Genomic DNA, 20,353 nt, shown 5'->3' with positions numbered 1-20,353 from the left:
CTTATAAATAACAAAGATAGTTAACTTTAGAAAACTAAACAAAATAACATAAAAGATGATTTACTGTATCTTTCTCGGTTTCAAGATGTTTGTTATGATGTTATGTTTTCTTTATTATTTAAATGACTTTTTTCCTGTCATGTGTTAATTTTTATCGTTTGATTAATGGTTATAGTTCCTTGATTATTTATGACATTACGTAATTATTTAAACTATTTCTATTAATTTAAAACATGTGACTCAATTTAGTATTTTAGATATGTTGGTATTGATTGATACTTCTGTTATACCATATATAAAGTATCAATGATTGTAATGAGTGATATAAACTATTGAATTTCTAAACTTTGGTTAAAAATATGTTAAAATTCTAATTGAGTTATAACATACCAGTAATTTATTCAGATTCATAACATTTCTGTCATTAGGTCATCTGTCATTATTTTTACAATTTTCTGACAATGCATTGGAATGTCAAATCATCTATAAGACCAATTTGTTTGTCTTTCACTAGGCACATGTCCAAAAATTTACAGTTGCAAATACTTACAGAGTACGTATATTAGGCAGAGGCACAATTCTGGCTAACCTGTCATCATCATTGTCACTGTCTTGGGATACATACCTAGAAACAAATATATTTATATACTTATAAACATACGGACACATACATGTACTCATTCACATACACATATACTTTATAATATATATAAGTAACATTAATACTTTTAAGAGAATATATTAAAAACATTTTCAAATTATGCATTACACATTGTCACTTGTGATCAAAAATATACAAGCCAACTCCGTTGCCACCATCTCACAGTGGGGAAATTTCCCTAGGTATCTAGCGGTGCAATTGTAAAAAACTTAAACCTAGTGTAAATAATTACATTTAAAGTTTCAATTTCTTTGTTTTTTAAAGGGTGATAGCTTCTCATATAATGTGTTTGTATTTTGTAAGCTTGAAAGCTTAAATAATGTATGCACAATTATACAATTTACATTATAATTTTTATTGAAACAAATAATATATTTTTTACAGTGTACAATTTTTGTGCTTTGCTTTCAGTTCAAATATTTGTTGAGTTGTAACTGTATATAAATATTGTTATTTATATGAGATGTGTCAATTAAAGAAGGTTGAAGTTGAAAATAATTTATTAAAACCATTACATTAATTTTCCAAAATACTGAAAATTTTAAAAACATTTTGGTGGTAATTAAATTAAAATTAACGTGAAGTGTCCATTACCTGTAGGTAGTGTTATCCATTCTTCATAGGAAGTTTCTACACGTAACGAGGGTTCACCGTCTTTAGGAGTGCTGTGATGCACTTATAGTCGACATTTATTGGAAGCTTCCAAGCTGGAATAAAAAATGGCATATGCTATTCAGTGCGTTACAAAAGAAAACCACAAAATGAATCCACGAATGAAGTGGATTGATTACCTTTACTGTTTTCTGGACTGTTTGTGTGATTATGAAATAAAGTCTACACCACTCATAAGTTTAATTATGAAACATGATAGAAAAGTTTAAAATCAATATTAAGTACGAACATTAGCTAGTGTAATGAGTTACGTTTTGTAAGTAAAATATATCCCTGGAATTATTTTTTTTAAGTAAAAAAAATCTCATCATGCAACAAAGATTTTTTATAGTTGTTTTTAACAGAATAGTTCATTACGATTGAACCTTAGGCCTACATTAATGTTTTGATAAATTTAATGTTTTGCTCATAGAGAATTATCATTACTTTGCTGTTTACTGTTCCAGCGTATATCAATCTAGGGCAGTGGTTCTCAACCTTTTCAACGCTGCGACCCCCTTTTTAGGTTGAGAATTTTGGCGACCCCCTTCTTGTAACATCGTAAAGTAAGCCTTTGTATGCAAAAAGACAGCAATAATTAGTTTTAAAAAACATAAAAAAACACTATTCAAAACTATATAAAAACGTTAGTGACCACTAATTTCTTAATAATTAATAAACGATCCGGTAATAAATGTAACGAAAGTAATTTTAATCATTTTCAATTCTTCAATATCAAAGCAGGCAAAGACTGTGCACAGTGTATTTACAGAACTGACGCGTGGTGTATTTAAAGCTGCGGAGACAGCCTGACATGATTTATTACAGCCTTAACACGTTCGCTGCTAAAAATTAAGTAATGTATGTTGCTAGAGGCTAATTTTTTTTTTTTATTAGTATTCACTTACCAATTTAGTTTGTTGTGACACGGGTTGGTACAGAAAGGTCATCAAACACCAAAAGAGCCGAATTTCGCCATTTTGAAAACGTGCAGTAGATCTACCGCACACGCTCCTGGGGCCAGTCTCTCTTCGAAGCGCGCACCGTTTTCCTTATTGTTTTTGAAAAACAGACCACTAACGATTGTTTATAATAATACTGGGAACAAATCACTTAGTATAACTAAAAATATATTGATAAAAAAAACAACTAAAAACTACTATTTACAACCCAACCATCCTCCCCAAGGTACGCTTCATTTGTCATGGAATTGGTCAAAACAATGTGGGACACACAACCCAGGCTGTCCATCACATTCTAAACACTGCCACATCACGTATTTCTTTCTGCCATTTGCATAGCAAACTCTGCACCTCTTTTGTTTACTTCTCTTTTCCACAAGCCACTTTTTCTGTAATCCGTGAGGGTACATGGGGGACGCGGCGGCGCTTCAGAGGTCGAGGAGGCTCGGGAACGTCCGGGAGTAGCTTGTCAATAACCTCCAGACGGAAGTCGTACAATGGCATTTTGTTTTCTCCACTTGATTGTGCGAACTTCGTTATAGAGATAGTGTGCATTCACTAACATCATCTGAATTACGTGGACAAAAATCTTTTTATACCACCGCAGTGTTTTCCTTTCGCAAGGATAATATGACATCATTTGGTCACTGCGGTCCACGCCTTTCATAAAATGGTTGTATTGAACAATTGGTAGTGGTTTTTAGTCTCTCCAAAACCACCTCGAATTAATTGAATTCACCATGTCATTTTCAAATTCAGTGGATATGTAAGAGACAACGCGTTTGTCTTTCCATTTGGCGACAACAACACTTTCGGCGTAGCGGGCGATGGTTTCACCCTTTTTCAGGGTTGCCGATTTGACTTCAGGAGATACGTATTTTCTGTCCAGCCGAAGAGTTCCAGTGCAATATGTATTCCTACGGAGCAGGCTTGAGGCAAGAGTAAAAACTATTATAATAATTATCCATAAATAAATAAACTGGTGGCCACAATTGAGTTTCCCCTGCATCAGCTTCAATACAACATTGGCTGCATGCCCCTTACCACCGTAATCATCTAAAACTCCGCAATACATAAAAAAACGAAGTATTAGGCCATGGGGGTCACACAAACTGTACAGTTTGATGCCGTACTTATGGCGTTTTCCCTTTTATATATTGCCTAAAGTACAACCGTCCCCTCCATAAAACCATTCCCCTCGTCAATGCACAACTTTTTTTGAGGATAATAAATTGAGTCCATTTTATTGTTGAAGTAGTCAATTAGAAAACTGTACTTTAGAAGCTCTGTTGTTTGGGTTAGGGTACCTTTCAAAATTAATGCATCGCAAAAATAAGCATGAATTTGTCCCTGGCCATGAATTTGGGGAAGCACGTTGAAAACAGCTTACAAGTTTTCCAATAGTCTTGTATTCGGGGTAATTGTAATATTCCCATGTGCAGCAATAGGCCAATAAAACATTTGAGATCCTCCACGGTAATGTCTTTCCATTTATGGATTCGTGAGCCTGGGGTTGTAGTAGGTCCACAGAATAACTCCAACGCGTATCTATTCGTAGTGGACCACAATGCCCTCCAAAAAAAATCACATCCACCGGCAACAAGAAAAAATTGATTGGGGTAATCTCATTAGGCCAAAGGGGGACTAAAAAACTTTTCCTCTTTTGTAAACGGTACATCTTTCATACCTATAGTTTGAGGACTCCATTGTGGTGGTCTTACGTCATAGTCTGGGTCTTCGACCTCTGACTCATCAGTCTCGTATTGTTCATCGTCGAGGTCCGGAGCATAACCAGGGACACCAGGGTCGTCTTCATAAATCAGAATCACTATTAGCCACAAACTGACGTCTATTCTGGATTCCACTAGTTCCAGGAGGCAAATCCATGTCTATTGTATTATAAGAATAACACTAAAACACACAACAAAAACGGTAAAAAAATTTGAAGTAGTCTAAAAACTAACCACAAAACGCTAACTGAGAACGGCGACCACAAAAACGCGGGGAAAAAGTATATCCCCACGAGCGGCAAAAACGGACAACCATACACGACGAGTGCTGAGAGCACACTGACTGGGTTTCTAAACAATGGCGCTGTGCAGTAGATTCTACGTCATGCGCGCCTGGCGCGAGGCAGCCGTGCAGTAGATCTACCGCAACCGCATTGAACGTGTTAAACAGATTTATTAAGGTCATTTGACCTCGAGTTGCTCGTCAAGACCCCAACAAGAGTGACAGCAACGACAAAATCGGCTATTGACAATGTTATCTCCAACCTTCCTAATTTCGCAGTGTCTGTGGTGAATACAGCGATTTCTGACCACTGTGGCCAAGAGGCCGTAATTAGTGGAACAAAATTCATAAGGGAGCCCAAAATTTCCAAAACCGTAGGAGACACAAGGCCAGAAAATCTCGCTCTCCTCAACTCCTTCCTTTCGAAAGAAAAGTGGGACTTTCTAAATTTATCCAAACCAGTTGAGCAACAGCTTGAAACTTTTAACAGTTATTTAAACTTTTATTTAGATCTATGTTGTCCAAAAAGAACCATCAAAATTGGTCAAAAAATGACAAACAATAAGTGGATCACTAAAGGAATTCTGATCTCGAGAGAAAAACTTAAGTTTTACTCCGAAATTTATAAACAAACACAAGATGACAATTTTAAAACATTTTTCCGGGAATATAAAACGATTTATAAAAAGGTGATCCATGCAGCAAAAGCATATGATGTCTCAAAAGCGATTATATCTTCAAAAAACATTTCTAAAACTATTTGGGGCATCATTAACAATAAATCAAATCCTTCAAAAATAGCCCTGATCAAAATTGGGGATCGGCTTTTGGATGATGAAACTGAGGTGGCTAACGAGTTTAACAAGTTTTTTGCAACTGTGGCTTGTGACCAAGGCCCTCGGCCATCGGCTCCTCTAGCAAACTCCACGAGAAGACAAATTCCATCAGCCTCTATGGGCTTGGCACCGGTCGACGAGAAAGAGCTCGTCAGTATTATTCAGTAGCTCCCAGCCAAAAAATCGAATGATTTTAATTCAGACTCAATGTGGCTCATAAAAAAAATGCTTGAAGCATATTGTGAGACCTCTGATCGCCTTGATAAATTCCTCATTTCAATTGGGAGTTTTTCCCTCACTCCTGAAGATGTCAAAAGTAACCCCTATCTTTAAAAAAGACGGCCCTACACTCATGAATAACTATCGGCCTGTCTCTATTTTGCCTATTTTAAGCAAAATATTTGAAAAGTTGTTTTTAGTGCGAATGCTTCAATTTCTGAATAAACACAATCAGCTCTCAAATGACCAATTTGGTTTCAGAAAGGGCAAATCGACAATAGATGCAATTGTGGGTCTTGTCGATATGATTGTAGAGGGATTGGAAAGTCGAAATCACACTTTAAGTGTGTTTCTCGATTTATCTAAAGCTTTCGATTGTGTTGACCATATTACACTGCTTGACAGACTGGAATCACTTGGCATTCGAGGTGTGCCTCTCACATGGCTTAGTTCATTCCTAAGTCATAGAACTCAAGTTGTCCAAATTTCTAATCATATTTCAAATTCTGTGAATATGAGTTATGGAGTTCCTCAAGGATCCATTCTTAGTCCAATTCTCTTCCTGCTTTATGTTAATGACATAAAATCAACACTGCCACACGGGAAAATCGTGCAGTACGCTGATGATACGACTCTTTGTTTTAACGAATCTTCGAAATCAGATTTGGAACAAAACGCATTTGTTGGAATGAACAATTGTGTCCAACATTTTCATAGCCTCAATCTAAATACAAATCCATCTAAATCTTAAATTTCACTTTAAACCCAGTAGACTTTGAGTATGGACCTAGCGTTATGTTAGCGGATACAATACTAGAAGAAGTCTATTCCTCAAAATTCCTTGGAATTTACCTTGATCAAGGTTTGACATGGAATGTTCACATCGATCACGTTTGCTCAAAATTAGCCTCAGGCATTTATGTTCTGAGGTCTCTAGCCAAATACTGCCCAAGTCAAGTTCTGATAACGGCGTATTATGGTTTGATTTATCCACACCTCACTTACGGATTGGTACTGTGGGGTGCCTGTGCAAGTAACCAATTTTCGAGAGTGTTTAAGTTACAGAAGCGAGCGATCCGCACCATTGCAAAATTGAAGTTTAGAGAGTCGTGCAGGTCAACTTTTAAAAGGTTGCAACTGTTAACTCTGCCTAGCCTCTACATTTTAGAAACAACGTTGTATTGTATGTCTAAATGTGCCTTGATTACGGGCCGAGACATTCATTCGTACGGGACTAGAGGCAGAGACAACTACCGAACTGGGAGACACAGGACGGTGGTTTATGAACGCTTGCCTTCACAGGCAGGGGTTCATTTTATTAACAGATTGCCTAATGAATTAAGAAAAGCCTCTACGCTCAAGGCATTAAAAACTCGATTAAAACGCTGTTTAGCGTCAAATGCATTTTACAATGTAAAAGAGTTTCTGGAATATGACTGGGAGACCACACAATAACAAGACTGACTCTCGAACGAAGTGGGAATTATTGGTGATGGATGAACGTGGAATCAATGATCAAATGTATGTCTGAATGAGAGCTCGATGTGGTATGTATGTCCAAATTTTAACATATTTGACGTTTGCTATACAAATGTATTTTGTCTCCGCAATAAAAAATTGACTATTGACATGGAGCTGCGCGCGCAGCCATCGCACGGCGCAATTCGTCCTCTGACATGCCACTGTGCCAGTGTGCCAGTCGACTGCCTGACGTCTTGAGAAATAGTGCGTACTTTGATCTTCAAATTGAACACTCAAGTTTTAGTATTAATAAAGGATAAGTTTTTAAAAAGAGAAGCTTCATGTAGCAAAAGTACTTCCGAAGTCTCAAAACCAAAATGCCGAAAGTATGATAATGCATATCTACAGTTTGGTTTTACTGAACTTGAAAACAAACCTCATTTGTAGTGAAGTTTATCAGTTGAAAGCATGAAACCTTCAAAAATGAAGCGTCATCTTGAAACTAAGCATTCTGCGCTGAAAAACAAACCAGTCGAGTTTTTCCAGAGAAAACTGCTGTCCCTTTGCAGTCAACAGGTAAATATTAAAAGTCATACTGATGTTAGCAAAAATGCCCTCAAAGCTTCGTACGAGGTAGCGCTAAAGATTGCTAAAGTGGGGAAACCACATACCATTGCTGAGGAATTAATTCTTCCTGCCGCAATCAATATGGTTTCAAATATGATTAATCCTCAAGAAGCTGACAAGCTAAAAAAAATCCCACTATCAAATGACACTGTGTCATGACGAATATCAGACATGGTGAAAGATGTTCAGAACCAGCTAAAGATGCAAATAAAAGAAAGCACGTTTTTTTCGATTCAATGCGACGAATCAACTGACATTGCTAACTGTGCTCAGTTTTTGTGTTTTATTAGGTATGATTGCGGTCACTCTATTAAGGAAAATGTATTATTTTGCAAATCTTTGCCAGACCATGCCACAGGTGAAAGTCTTTTTAAAGTGTTCATTGAGGCAACTGAACCATTTGAAATTGATTGGAACAAATGTTTCAATTTGTAGTGATGGTGCAAGAGCCCTTTCGGGTAAAAACAGCGGATTGATTGCCAGGTTGAAAACGTTAATGCCAAATGCAAACTGGATGCATTGTTTTTTACATAGACAAGCTTTGGCAGCTAAAGGAATGCCGGATGACTTGCGTCAAGTTTTGGCTGATGCTATCAAAGTTGTTAACTACGTCAAGAGTCGACCATTGCAGAGTAAATTACTTGAAAACTTGTTTGAAGAGGTAGGAGCCCTGCACAAACATTTGCTATTCCACACCGAAGTGAGATGGCTGTCCCGGGGTAACGTGTTGAGTAGGCTGTTTTCATTGAGATCAGAAATGTTGCTTTTTTTTAATGGACAGTAAACATGAACTTTCCCATGTTTTCAGTGATGAAAAATGGTTAATAAAGCTTGCTTACTTAGCTGATATTTTTTCTCATCTCAACATTTTGAACTCATCCCTACAAGGACCAGAAACAACTATTTTGTATGCTCAAGACCGAGTAAATGCATTTGTAAGAAAACCTACTCTTTGGAATACAAGAATAAAAGATGAAGACTTTGAAAATTTCCAACTTACACAAGAATTCAAGGAGTATGTCTCAAGTATTGGTGACACATCATCTCTCTCATTACTCATATCATCACACCTTGAAGCCTTGATAAAGCAGTTGAATGATTATATTCCTGTTAAAGATACAAGTGGATCTGTGTGGATAACAAAACCATTTTCCGAAAAAGCTGTTCAAAAAGCTGAATTGAATGCTGGCCTCCACGATGAACTGATAGATATATCAAGTGATCAGTCATTGAAACTAACTTTTGATGATGTTTGTCCCGACAAGTTTTGCCTAAGTATAAAGAAGGAACACCCAGAATTGACCAAAGTAGCATTGAAGATTTTGATACCTTTTTCTACTTCTTACAATTGTGAAAAAGGATTTTCCTCAATGGTGAATTTAAAAACCAAATCAAGAAATCGTTTGGCACTGGAAAAGATATTATTTTGTGTTTGACAAAAATCAACCCAGACATTCTACAGTTAGTTAATTCAAAGCAAGCTCAAGTTTCTCATTAAGTCATTCTGCTGGACTTTAAAAAAAATGTATTTTTTGCAATGTATTTTGTGTAATGTGCCTTTTTTAGAATAAACAAATTTTGTCTCACAACAATAAGGCCTACGTTACGATACAAGCGGCGCGACAGGCACCATCATTTTTAGCAGCGATGTTGAGTCATTTAGAGCTCCATTTGTTCCTTTTTGTTAATTATAGTTGTGTATTTTAAAATAGTATTGATTAATTGTAAATTGATTAAATATACTTATTGTATTTAACAAGCGGACTCAACTCAGTTTCTAAATAAGTACATGGTTGCTTCATTTGATATTCGCCGCTCATATGGTATATATGGCCTGAGTTTTTTAGTTTTTTTTAATTAATCACCTATCTCGCGACCCCCCCCAGACCCATCCCGTGACCCCCCTGGGGGTCGCGACCCACCGGTTGAGAACCCCTGATCTAAGGCTTACTATATTAGGTAGTACCCACACTCTTAAGTCTACTATTCTAAGCACTTCAAGATTAAAAAGTAATAAATAAAATATAATTAAGTAATGCATATTTCACAATATAAATTAATTTTAGTGATTTTCTTTAAAAACCCCTTTTTTTACCTCATTTTATTTTTCTTTGTTATTCCTTCACGCCAGCGTTTAAGATATTGGGCACATTTTCTCTCCTCTTTGCACTCAGTGGCAGATGCTGCGTCTTTGTTTGTTTTGGATTTGGCATTTTTTAACTATATCAAACTTGTAAACACTAGTGACACACCAAATTTTTTAACAAACCGTTTGCACTTTTACGTTTACAACATTCTAATCTACACCCGAATATATTACAATTTTTAATAAAAATTCACATTTTTATTTTATGAAGCGTTGCAAATTACCTTAATTTCAGAACTTTACACCTGAATTGAAATTTAAAAAATTTGGGTGCATATACAAACATTTATTTTGTTAAATGACATCAATATGTTTGTAATAGTTCAAAAAATGAGCCTACAATGAGGCAGATTCAAACCCCTTGCATCAGCGTTCACCAGAGCGGTAGAGGACACCCTTAAACTATGGTTTGTCATTCTGGGGTAGTACTTTTCCATCGCATTTAAATAAAATTTTAACTATTAAAAAATCATTCATTAGAATTATCTTTTGGAAAAATAGATGTGAACATGCTTTTGTATGGTTTTTAAGCTAAAAATGCTTCCACTACAGCATTTATATATGCCTTTAAAGTGCAATTGTTATTTTTCCAAATGCGTGTGATCAGACCACAGAGGACGAATAGCTCTTTATTGCAAAGTCCTTTATATACCTAGGACCCAAGTTTTATGATAGTTTACCTGTTTACATTACAAATTCAACCACCATGAGAACCTTAAACATTTGTTTCAGGGATTGGCTCTTGAATGAACCATGATACTATTTAATTAGAATGATTGTTTACTGTGTTAAAATAGTTACTAATTACATTTGATATGCAAATTCACTTTAGTATAAATTATTTTTGTCTCAAAGTAGTTAAAGAGAGGCACATGGCTAAAAATAAGATAGTGTGTAGGAGACAGTTTACGATGATATATGCAATGTGTGATAGCATATGTTTTCATATTGAGGTTGTGAGGTTTCATGAGTGTCTGTATGAGTAAGTGTGCATAGGTGTGTGTTTTGTGGGTGTGTCTGTGTGCTTGAGTGTGTGTGTATGCATGCATGAATATTTCTGTGGCTAGGTTAACAGTAGTCAACAGTAAAAATCAAAATTAAAATATAAAATATTGATGGCTCCCACACAAAAACAGAATAATTTATCTTCTCTTGCATGTGTAATTTATTGAAGGAAAAATCCTGTTTCCTTCACAATTCTTCCATCGTAAAAAATAAACTTCAAACAAAGAATGTAATTTATTCTCTCAGCAGTTCTGCAACAGCTTATATTTCTGTTTCATTTTATGAATGTTACTATAATATTAGTTTTTCAAGAATAGAAAAATATATTCCACTTGTTTAATGATATTATTTTATCAAAAGTTAGGTATAGAAATATAATATTATTGTTATATTGTTGAAATTCATTTATTGTGAAGAGAGGATAAATGTTTTCATTTTATTTCTTTTGCCAGAAGTGCGGAGTGGTGCCGAAGCCTGCATTGATGGCCAGGGGTATTTCCGATCGGTACTTTTCTGACATCAGATCATGTTAGACAATCTGGCACATGATCTGTACTGATTAGAAAAACCCCAGGCCATGGCCATCAGTGCGAGTTTCAGTGAACTTTAATTTTGGTACTACCAGTAACATATTTATGATAACCTAATCTAAACCTAATTATATCAAGTAATAACAAGTAGCAGGTAGAGACAGAGTGGCCTCCATATAATACCAAAGTACTGTTTATACCCTCTCCATGACTTTGAAAGCTTAAGCATTTATAGGTATAGTAGCTTTAAGTGTGAAAGAAATAACTTTTATTCTTTTATGTAGAACTGTGAAAATATGGATGGAAAGATCACTCAAGTCCCAGCCTATGCTTGGAGAGTCAGGCTGGACCATGTGTTTCCAGAAAAGCTAAATCAGATGTTGAAACCCAAGTTACACCAGATCTGGAGTTTCGTACCATTGCTTTTCAGGTAAGGAATTTTAAATGAAAAGAAGCCATGGTTTTTTCCAAATCACTGGATATAATTTAAACTCATAAGTTAGTATATCAGACTTCCATACCAGGTGCCCCTAAATAGTTACTTGTATTTATCATAACTAGATTATATAATTTTATTTATCAATAATTAAGTATTGGCCGTCTTAGGCGAAGCTAATTATTGAAAGTAGTTATTGAAAAACCATTTAACAGTTGTCCATTTTAATATGTGATATTGACTAACAAAGGTTTTTTCCAAAATAACAAGTGATTTGTCGAAACAATCACATATCTCATTTTAAATCATAAATATAGACAGGCAAGAGTTATAATAGATCTGTGAAAGACCTGTTGTTTGAACTTTCCTGTTCACGTTTATAATCATTTTATTGCCAACAAATAATACTGTGTTAGTATAATACTATTGTTTTGTAATTTCGGGCTGAAGTCAGCTTGTAAAATCTATTTAAGTACCAAACTTTTATTAGTTATACCTTATAATTTGTATATATATATATATATATATATATCCATAAATATTTTATATATAATTTCTTATTGGTAAATCAATGCTGAATATAAATTATAAATAATTAGTATTCATAGATAATTGTATGTTTAATAATTCATTAGCAATAAAACACTAAAGTTTCTAAGATGAGACATTTATGGATTTGAGATGAGTTTGTACTTATACCATAGTTTTAAAGTTCAGCTTCTTGTTAAAACAGGATTCTTTGATGTGCAGCCAGCAGCTACCATTCCCTCTTAAGAAATACTCTGTAAAGTTGATTCAGATGCTTTAAAACATTCATGTAATTATTATTTTTTTTTTCATGGCTTTCAACCTAATAAGACAACGTAAAAAGACATTTAAGTGCATCATGAAGGTTCTAGATGTGTTTGTTAACTGTTATAATATTAATTTATAAAAATCATCTGAATTTATCATCATATTTTGAATTTGTTAAATGACGGTTTTGTATAACTATGTTTCAGGTATATTTGGTATTGCGTAACTATGTGGTGGAATGGGAGAAGGGTCGTAATGAATTTTTATGCACCTCTAACATCAAACCAGTGGAGTGGTAAGTGAATCTCTAAGTGAGAGTCTTGTTTAACATCTAACCTAAAAAGTTGTTGAGTTATTTTTGGAACAGTTCAAGGTAACAGTTTTTATTTTTTTAAATAGAGACCAATCTTCCTCCTTTTTGTAGATTTAGAATATAGAGTATTGTTCCTATATTCTTGACACTTTCTTAATTTCATCAATAATTAAAAAGGATAAATAATTGCTTTATGATTCAAGAAAAAATTCCTTGATTCTAATGTGGGTAAAACAATAAGAAAACCTCACCATTTCAGTTATAATATTAGGGGGAACTTTCTCTTATTGCTTTATGTTTTTATCCTTGAGGGCACTGTAAAGATCTACAGTGAAACTCAGAGGAAATGTTATAGACAGTATGGTATTTGTTTGTTTAAGGTGTTCCTCTGGGTGGTATTGGTGGAGGTACCATCTGCAGGAGTTTCCGGGGCGAGTTCTGTAGATACCAGATGAGACCTGGCTTCTATGACTACAATGTTGTTCATGCAAATCAATTTATCGTAACTGTTCAGAATTCTGAAGGAACAGTTGTGTACCAACAAGTGTTATCACCACTAAGGTAAATTAATCTAAAACATTAAAAATAGTTTTACAATTTTTATATTGCCAAAAACTGTTAATACTAATTTTATTTTTACTGTCTTTTTACATCAATGTCACAGTATTTATATAATGAATAAACATTTTTATCTGCCAAGATAATAAATGTATTTATTTTTTACTCTTTATAATTTTACTACTGCTACTCTACTGCTGTTTGAAAAACAAGGACACCATGAGCTATTATTTATAGCATTCCAAATAATCCTGAGATAAGTCATAGTTATTGAAAGGTATTCCAATCTCTTGGCCCATTGTAGGTTTATCTATAAAGGTGGGGCTCATTTCGGAGAGTGAAACTGTTTTTATAAGTACCCCTAAAATTCCCGTAATTTCTCTCCAATATTTCATGGCATTATATTGAATAGCTCCAAAGATTCAGTAACAATTAAATAATTTAGATAAGTTTGAAGAAATCCTAAGTCTAAAAAGGTACTAAAGTCAAAGTTCGTATCGTTTCAGTGAACACACGTATGATGTAATAAATATTGGAATTTTACTGGAGTTGATTAAAATCTCAATAAAAAGAATCTAAACAAAGAAAAGCTTCTGCAAGTAAGATGAAATTTGTAAAGTGTAAATGACTTTAAAGAAATATTTAATATGACATGTTTAAATGTGTATACAATATTATATTATACTTAATGTTCTTGACTTTGACAGGTGATTAAACATACATTTACTATCTGCTGTTAAGCCAAGTCCATAACTATAATATGGTGTTAAGGGAAATTTAAAATCCATTGGGGCATAGCTAAGAGGAATTTTCAAAATACGTATAGGTCTATGTATTAACCAGAGACCCTGAGAATTTCAGTACAGTTAGTCTAGTAGTTTTTACGTGATGGAGTAACACAAACACAAAGACCCACAAACAGCCACCATTAGATTTTTATATAATAGTGTAGGTGCAACTTTTTTGTTTAGAAATAAGGAGATTTTTAGTAGTACTGTATTATATTTAGACGTACTTGTTCTTAAATTTTAAATAAAAATTAGTTTTTTATTATATGATTGGATAATTCAATAAACCACATTAAATCTAAGTAAGCTGACTAAACTTATAAAGGGTTGGTTGTTGACAGTGGTGCACCAGGTGGAAAGCTGAGTGCATGGAAGTGGGGGTTCCCTGGGGACCAGGCCAAGTATACAGCCCTTTACCCTCGGGCCTGGACAGAGTACAACATCTCTGAACAAAACCTGAGATTGACTTGTCGACAGATCTCTCCTGTCATTCCTCACAACTACAAGGTAAAATGTGAATAATCAATAACAGCACGGTCATACTTTACTCTCAGGCCTGGACACAGTACAACATTTCTGAACAAACTTGTCAATAGATCTCCACAGTCATTGACAAAGTGAAATATGAGTAATCAATAACAGCATGGTCATACTTTACCCTCAAGCCTGGACACAGTACAACATTTCTGAACAAACTTATCAATGGATCTCCCCTGTCAGTTTGACAAAGTGAAATGTGAATAATCAATAACAGCACGGTCATACTTTACCCTCAGGCCTGGACACAGTACAACATTTCTGAACAAACTTATCAATAGATCTCCCCTGTCATTGACAAAGTGAAATATGAGTAATCAATAACAGCACGGTCATACTTTACCCTCAGGCCTGGACACAGTACAACATTTCTGAACAAACTTGTCAATAGATCTCCCCTGTAATTGACAAAGTGAAATTAATGTGAATAATCAATAACAGCACGGTCATACTTTACCCTCAGGCCTGGACACAGTACAACATTTCTGAACAAACTTGTCAATAGATCTCCCCTGTCATTGACAAAGTGAAATATGAGTAATCAATAACAGCATGGTCATACTTTACCCTCAAGCCTGAAAAAAGTACAACATCCCAGAACAAAATTTGAGATTGACTTGTTAACAGATCAAACCCCATCATTCCTCACAACTACAATGTTAAATGTGAATAATCAATAACGGCACAGTCATATTTACCCTCAAGCCTGAACAAATTACAACATCCCTCAACACAACTTTAGATTGATTTGTTAACAGATCCAACCCTATCATTGCTCACAACTTACAATGTTAAATGTGAATAATCAATAACGAAACAGGTCATATTTACCCTCGAGTCTGAACAGAGTACAACATCCTAGAAACAAACAACCTGAAATTGACTTGTCGATAGATCTTCCTTATCCTTCCTCACAACTACAATGTAAAATGCAAATAATCAATAACAGCATAGTCTTACTTTGTGATGGTTTTTGGAACATATAACAGTGGTTTTTGTAACAGTGCTTACAATACTGTTATTTTATTAGATATCTGTCTGTTGCAGTCAGTCTTACTTTAGCAAGTCTAAAATTCTTTTGTACCTTAATATAAATACCGTTGTAATAACAATGTTTAAGATGTTTGTTACGATTCAATAACCTCATTGATAAATACTGCAATAAAAACCAATTTCTGTCCAAGTTGAGTTAGGAGGTCTTTCAAATTCCACATATTTTTAAAGTTGTCCAGCTCGGCCTCAAATATTTTACGATACAATCACTTTACATAATAAGTACGAGATTTTTCAGAAAAATATCCGACCTCCCTTTTTTGAAATCACTGAGTCACAACGCTCTATTTCATATACAATTACAAGTGCTTGTATTGCTTTTCGCTACTGTCTCATCTTGAGCTAAGAGTTTGCATTAAATTGTGCTAGAAACTGTGCTATGTTGCTTTATAAATAGCAAAATAAATGTAGATTTCAATGGGAATAAACGTGTTTGTATCTTGTCTTGTATAAATAACTGTTCCTAGGAGCTGTAGTTACTTAATCACTTTCTTCTTGTTAATGAATTACCAGTTTATTGTACCTAAGTGTTATTAAGAAGGAAACAGATACTCAACGTGTTTGTCTGTTGAAGGATTCATGTGTGCCTGGCGGAGTGTTTGTGTGGTCTGTGGAAAATTTAGGGAGTGAGGTCAAGTCCATCAGTATCACTTGCACACTCAAGAATGGCGTAGGCAGCAAACAGGATGCACAAGGTACGTAATAAATATTGAAATTTTGAAATTTAATAATTTTTTGCAATGGTTCTATACTTGAACATATATAAAAATGTAATCTAAACACTTTTTAAAATTTTTTGTAGGTAGTGAAATACTTAAACTTCAATGTATTTATATGAATGAATGAATTTCATTTAATTTTTAAAATGTACACAATATAATCAGATGACATTAAAATTGAGAGTAGTAATACAAACAAACAAACAACAAATATAGCTAACATTTCACATGCTGATATATCCTAATGGCACACTTTGACCATAACACCAAATTAAATATGCCTTCAATTTTGAAATAAAAAGTGAAGCAGTGATATAACCAACAGTTTGCTGTTTCATCGAAATTGTGTTCCTTGAAACAAAAAAATCTCATAGCATCCTTTGAGGTATATAGTTTTTAGAACTCTATTAGAACTCATCATTTTCTGTAAAAATCATGGAATTAAACATTAAATTATTTTGTCAGGAATAAAAATTGTGTAGTTTTGTTCATTTTATTTCATTTCTCATTTTGGTTAGTTTTGTAACTAAATTGTATTTTTTGTTAAAATGTTCATATAAATTAATACTTAGTAACAAAAAAGATATTATTTATTATTTTTTTATTAAGTTTTTGAGGTTGAATAATAATAATATTTAAATCATAGACAATTAATTTAATAGCTGTAAATCTAAACTTTTATACATATAGAAAAAATTGGTATTTCAAATTTGCATTAATGAACAAAATCAAAATTTTAGTTAAGGAGTGTCAAAAATGTTGTCTGGTTGATTTGATTGGGAATGACATTCCCAAAGCCAGAAATGTTCCTGTGCAATAACTACTTTGCTCTATTATAATATTACAGATTTCAAAAGATTGGCATACACAATCTTAACCTAAGAATGCTTTTAAATGTTTTCGAAACTAAGATGGAGTTTCAGGATCAAAATCCTTTTCAATGAGTTATGCATTGTCTGAGAGCCTCTAGAGTCAACAAGGGTATTGTGGTTGTAACTTCTCAGAGGCTAAGATATACCAATCAAAAGCAAAATCATACCATAGCTTATTTTCTGATGTTGCTCTCAAAATTCAGCTTCCAAAGGCTGAAAGCTTATAGAGGTGAAAAGCTTCTAGTAGACGGAAGCTCCTTGAGGCCTGGACCTACCAGGGTCCAAAAGCTTCCAGATGCCGGAAGTTACTAGTCTGGCAAGTTATAGAGGTCAGGTTATCTCAGAGACCAGTATCGTACAAATAATAAAACCTCTTGAATTAGGAACGTTTCATTGAACAGGTACTCCCAATAGATATGAACTCCCAGAAATTAGAACCTTTGATAGGTTGAATGCTTCTAAATGCTGGAAATTTCTAAAGATTCCAGGGGTCAGGTGCTTATGGTGGAGTAGTGGTGATTAAAATAGAACTGTCACGTTTCCTTAATAAGTTTCTGTTTCTGTGACTTGAGAGATCAGTTCCCTCTTAACAGGTCTCAACTGTTATTTCAGTGAAAATTATGAGAATCTTATTATGGAAGAAAACTATGTGGTAAAATCGGCTATGGAATGGTTTTGAGACAAACTACTTATTAGTAAATGATCAAAAGACTGAGAAAATACTGTTCACTTTAAATAGGAATTATGAAGTTAGTAAACCTGTAAAACTATTAGGGGTATATCTTGACAGCGGATTGAGTTGGGAACATCACATAGATCAATTGTGTAAAAAATTATCTAGAGTAGTCTATCTCTTGAGTAAATTGAGACATTGTATAACTACAGATATGCTTCTAGCCTCCTATTATGCATTTTTCCATTCACACTTAAGTTATGGTATAACTCTATGGGGGAACAGTAGTAGTGCAGTAAGAGTATTTAAATGGCAAAAAAATGCTTTACGTGTTATGAAAAATGTTTCAAAAAGAGAGACTTGTGTTCCAATTTTTAAGGAATTAAAAGTAATGATTATTCCTAATATGTATATATTCTACTGCCTTATAAGTGTAAAGGAACATCTTGAAACATTTACAACTAGGCAGGATATTCATGATTATCCTACTAGAACAAAACATTTGTTACAACTCTTACCAGTTAAATTAACCAAAACAAAATGCAGTCATCTTTTTATGAAAATTAAATTGTTCAATAAGTTACCATTAGATGCTAGATCTGTATCTTTAGTCAAATTTAAAACAGTTTTGAAGTGCTGGTTAAAATTTAATATATTTTATTGTGTTGATAAATTCTTAAATTGTGATACCTCAACAATAATTTTTTAAATTTTGTCTCTCAATGTATTTATTTATTCAGTTATTTATTTAGTTTTAATATTGTTGAGTTTTAAAATTTTATCCATGTTAAATGTGTTAATAGTTATTTATTATTGTTAATTTATATAGATCTGTTGGTTGTTTGGTTATTGTTGTTATTAATTATATAGATCTATATATTTGCTGGTAGGCTGGATTGAGTAGGTAGAATCTGAGTAGTTTGTTTTAGTTTTAGTTTAGAATATTTTAGTAACTTGACGAAGTCTATTGCACTATTGAATGTGTTTAAAGACCCATAAAGATCTTGAATCTTGAATCTTGAAACTGTAAATGTAGCAGACAGGTCCAATCTGTGACTTCACTTAACAAATCTGAATTGTTCTTTAGATTGATATTCTTAACTATGAATTTGGCTGATAGATTCAATCTGTGATTTTACTTCGAAGTTCTGAATTGCTTTGTGATGAGATCGATAATCATGCATACATGTCCAATCTACGACCACTTAACAAGTTTGAATTACTCTTATATCTGCCCACTATTATAGAGACATACAATGCTTATTTTATATTTTACATACATGATCAAAATTATTAATTTTTTCAAAGCTTTTTAGTTAATTATCTTAATTTTTAAATATGTGGAGTTAAATTAAATTTTAAAAATAAAATGTTACATCTTAAAATTTTTTTATTTAAATATACTTTATTTAAATTTTGTGTCAAGGATCATGTGTTATTTTTAGTTATTGAAAGTTTTTGTTTATAAAACAACTTGTGTTTTCAAATAAATGCATATGGTAATTTATGAGTTGTAACCAACAAATTAGTATAAGGTTAGGAGTAATAGTGTTATTTATTTTCAGTAAATAAGAAATTATTAAATTTGGAAAACCTGTAAATTAAAAAATGTTGTAATAGAATATGTTGTAAAATCATTAAAATTGTTGTTATTATTATTACAAGAAGCAATTTCATTGTTTATTCCAGCAGTAATAATTCCAGATTGGACTCCTGAAATTCCTTTTGCGGCTTTGTAGGTCCCTGGACGTGTTGTGAAGAACACACTGATAACAGTCTAACTGTGACTTGTTACTGTGAGCAAGTAACAGTTCCGTGATTTGGTACCATCACTATGGTAGAGAGCTTTTAAGAGTAGACTGGATTAATTAATACTCAGGACCACATATAGATTGGAATCATCTAGATTATGTGTGGCTATACCTGCATAATCCGAATAGTTGGTTGGAAGTATAACTTCTTTATTGTTTTTATCGTACTATCTTTAGATCTACAGTCATTATTAACTCTTCCTGTGCTATCTATCTATCCACTAATGTTTGTGGTTAAGCCTGGCAACTGCCTTCCACTTACAAAAGTCACTCGCTCTTGACATTCCTTTATATAATGATCGGCAGGCAGCTGTCACAGTGAGCCAATGGATGTGAACAGAGATGGTGTCCAGGTGGCGGGGGTCCAGATACACCAGTTGGTGGACAACATGGATTGCACTTACTGTCTTAGTGCCTTAGTGAAGGTAAGACATTGCTGATTGTTATTTAATCTGAGGTAATCCATGTGTAGATGGTTTAAAGCTCATTATACAACAGCCTCGTGTAGTAAGTATAACTAAAACCAGTGTCATTCCAAAGTTGATGGTTATGTGAAGTTTAATATTCTTTTATAGTAAGAAGAGATCCAAAAGGATATCACAAATTACTTCTATTTATCACTTCATTGTAATATTATAAAAAAATCATTAAAACGTAACCAATGTTAGGCTTCAATAATAATAATAA

At 33.7% G+C, this 20,353-nt stretch overlaps 1 protein-coding gene and 1 long non-coding RNA gene across 4 annotated transcripts in view; one reads left to right on the top strand and one right to left on the bottom strand.

Moving 5' to 3' along the window:
- LOC124355092 (non-lysosomal glucosylceramidase) overlaps positions 1-20,353 on the top strand; it is a 56,351-nt gene that overhangs the window by 13,298 nt on the left and 22,700 nt on the right. For all 3 annotated transcript variants that reach the window (XM_046806037.1, XM_046806036.1, XM_046806038.1), the window contains exons 2-7: positions 11,396-11,541; positions 12,549-12,637; positions 13,036-13,216; positions 14,343-14,508; positions 16,166-16,286; positions 19,973-20,091. In XM_046806037.1, coding sequence (XP_046661993.1) covers positions 11,396-11,541; positions 12,549-12,637; positions 13,036-13,216; positions 14,343-14,508; positions 16,166-16,286; positions 19,973-20,091 — 822 coding nt within the window. The remainder of the gene's footprint in view (positions 1-11,395; positions 11,542-12,548; positions 12,638-13,035; positions 13,217-14,342; positions 14,509-16,165; positions 16,287-19,972; positions 20,092-20,353) is intronic.
- On the bottom strand, positions 568-16,277 carry LOC124355094. The gene is made up of 3 exons (XR_006921737.1): positions 16,149-16,277; positions 1,256-1,368; positions 568-625 (listed from the first exon to the last, which is right to left on the bottom strand). It is a non-coding gene; the product is annotated as an uncharacterized LOC124355094 (long non-coding RNA).

The sequence above is a fragment of the Homalodisca vitripennis genome, chromosome 2 (assembly GCF_021130785.1).
Source record: "Homalodisca vitripennis isolate AUS2020 chromosome 2, UT_GWSS_2.1, whole genome shotgun sequence".
NCBI classification, from domain to species: Eukaryota; Metazoa; Arthropoda; class Insecta; order Hemiptera; family Cicadellidae; genus Homalodisca; species Homalodisca vitripennis.
This window is presented reverse-complemented; position numbering and strand designations above follow the sequence as displayed.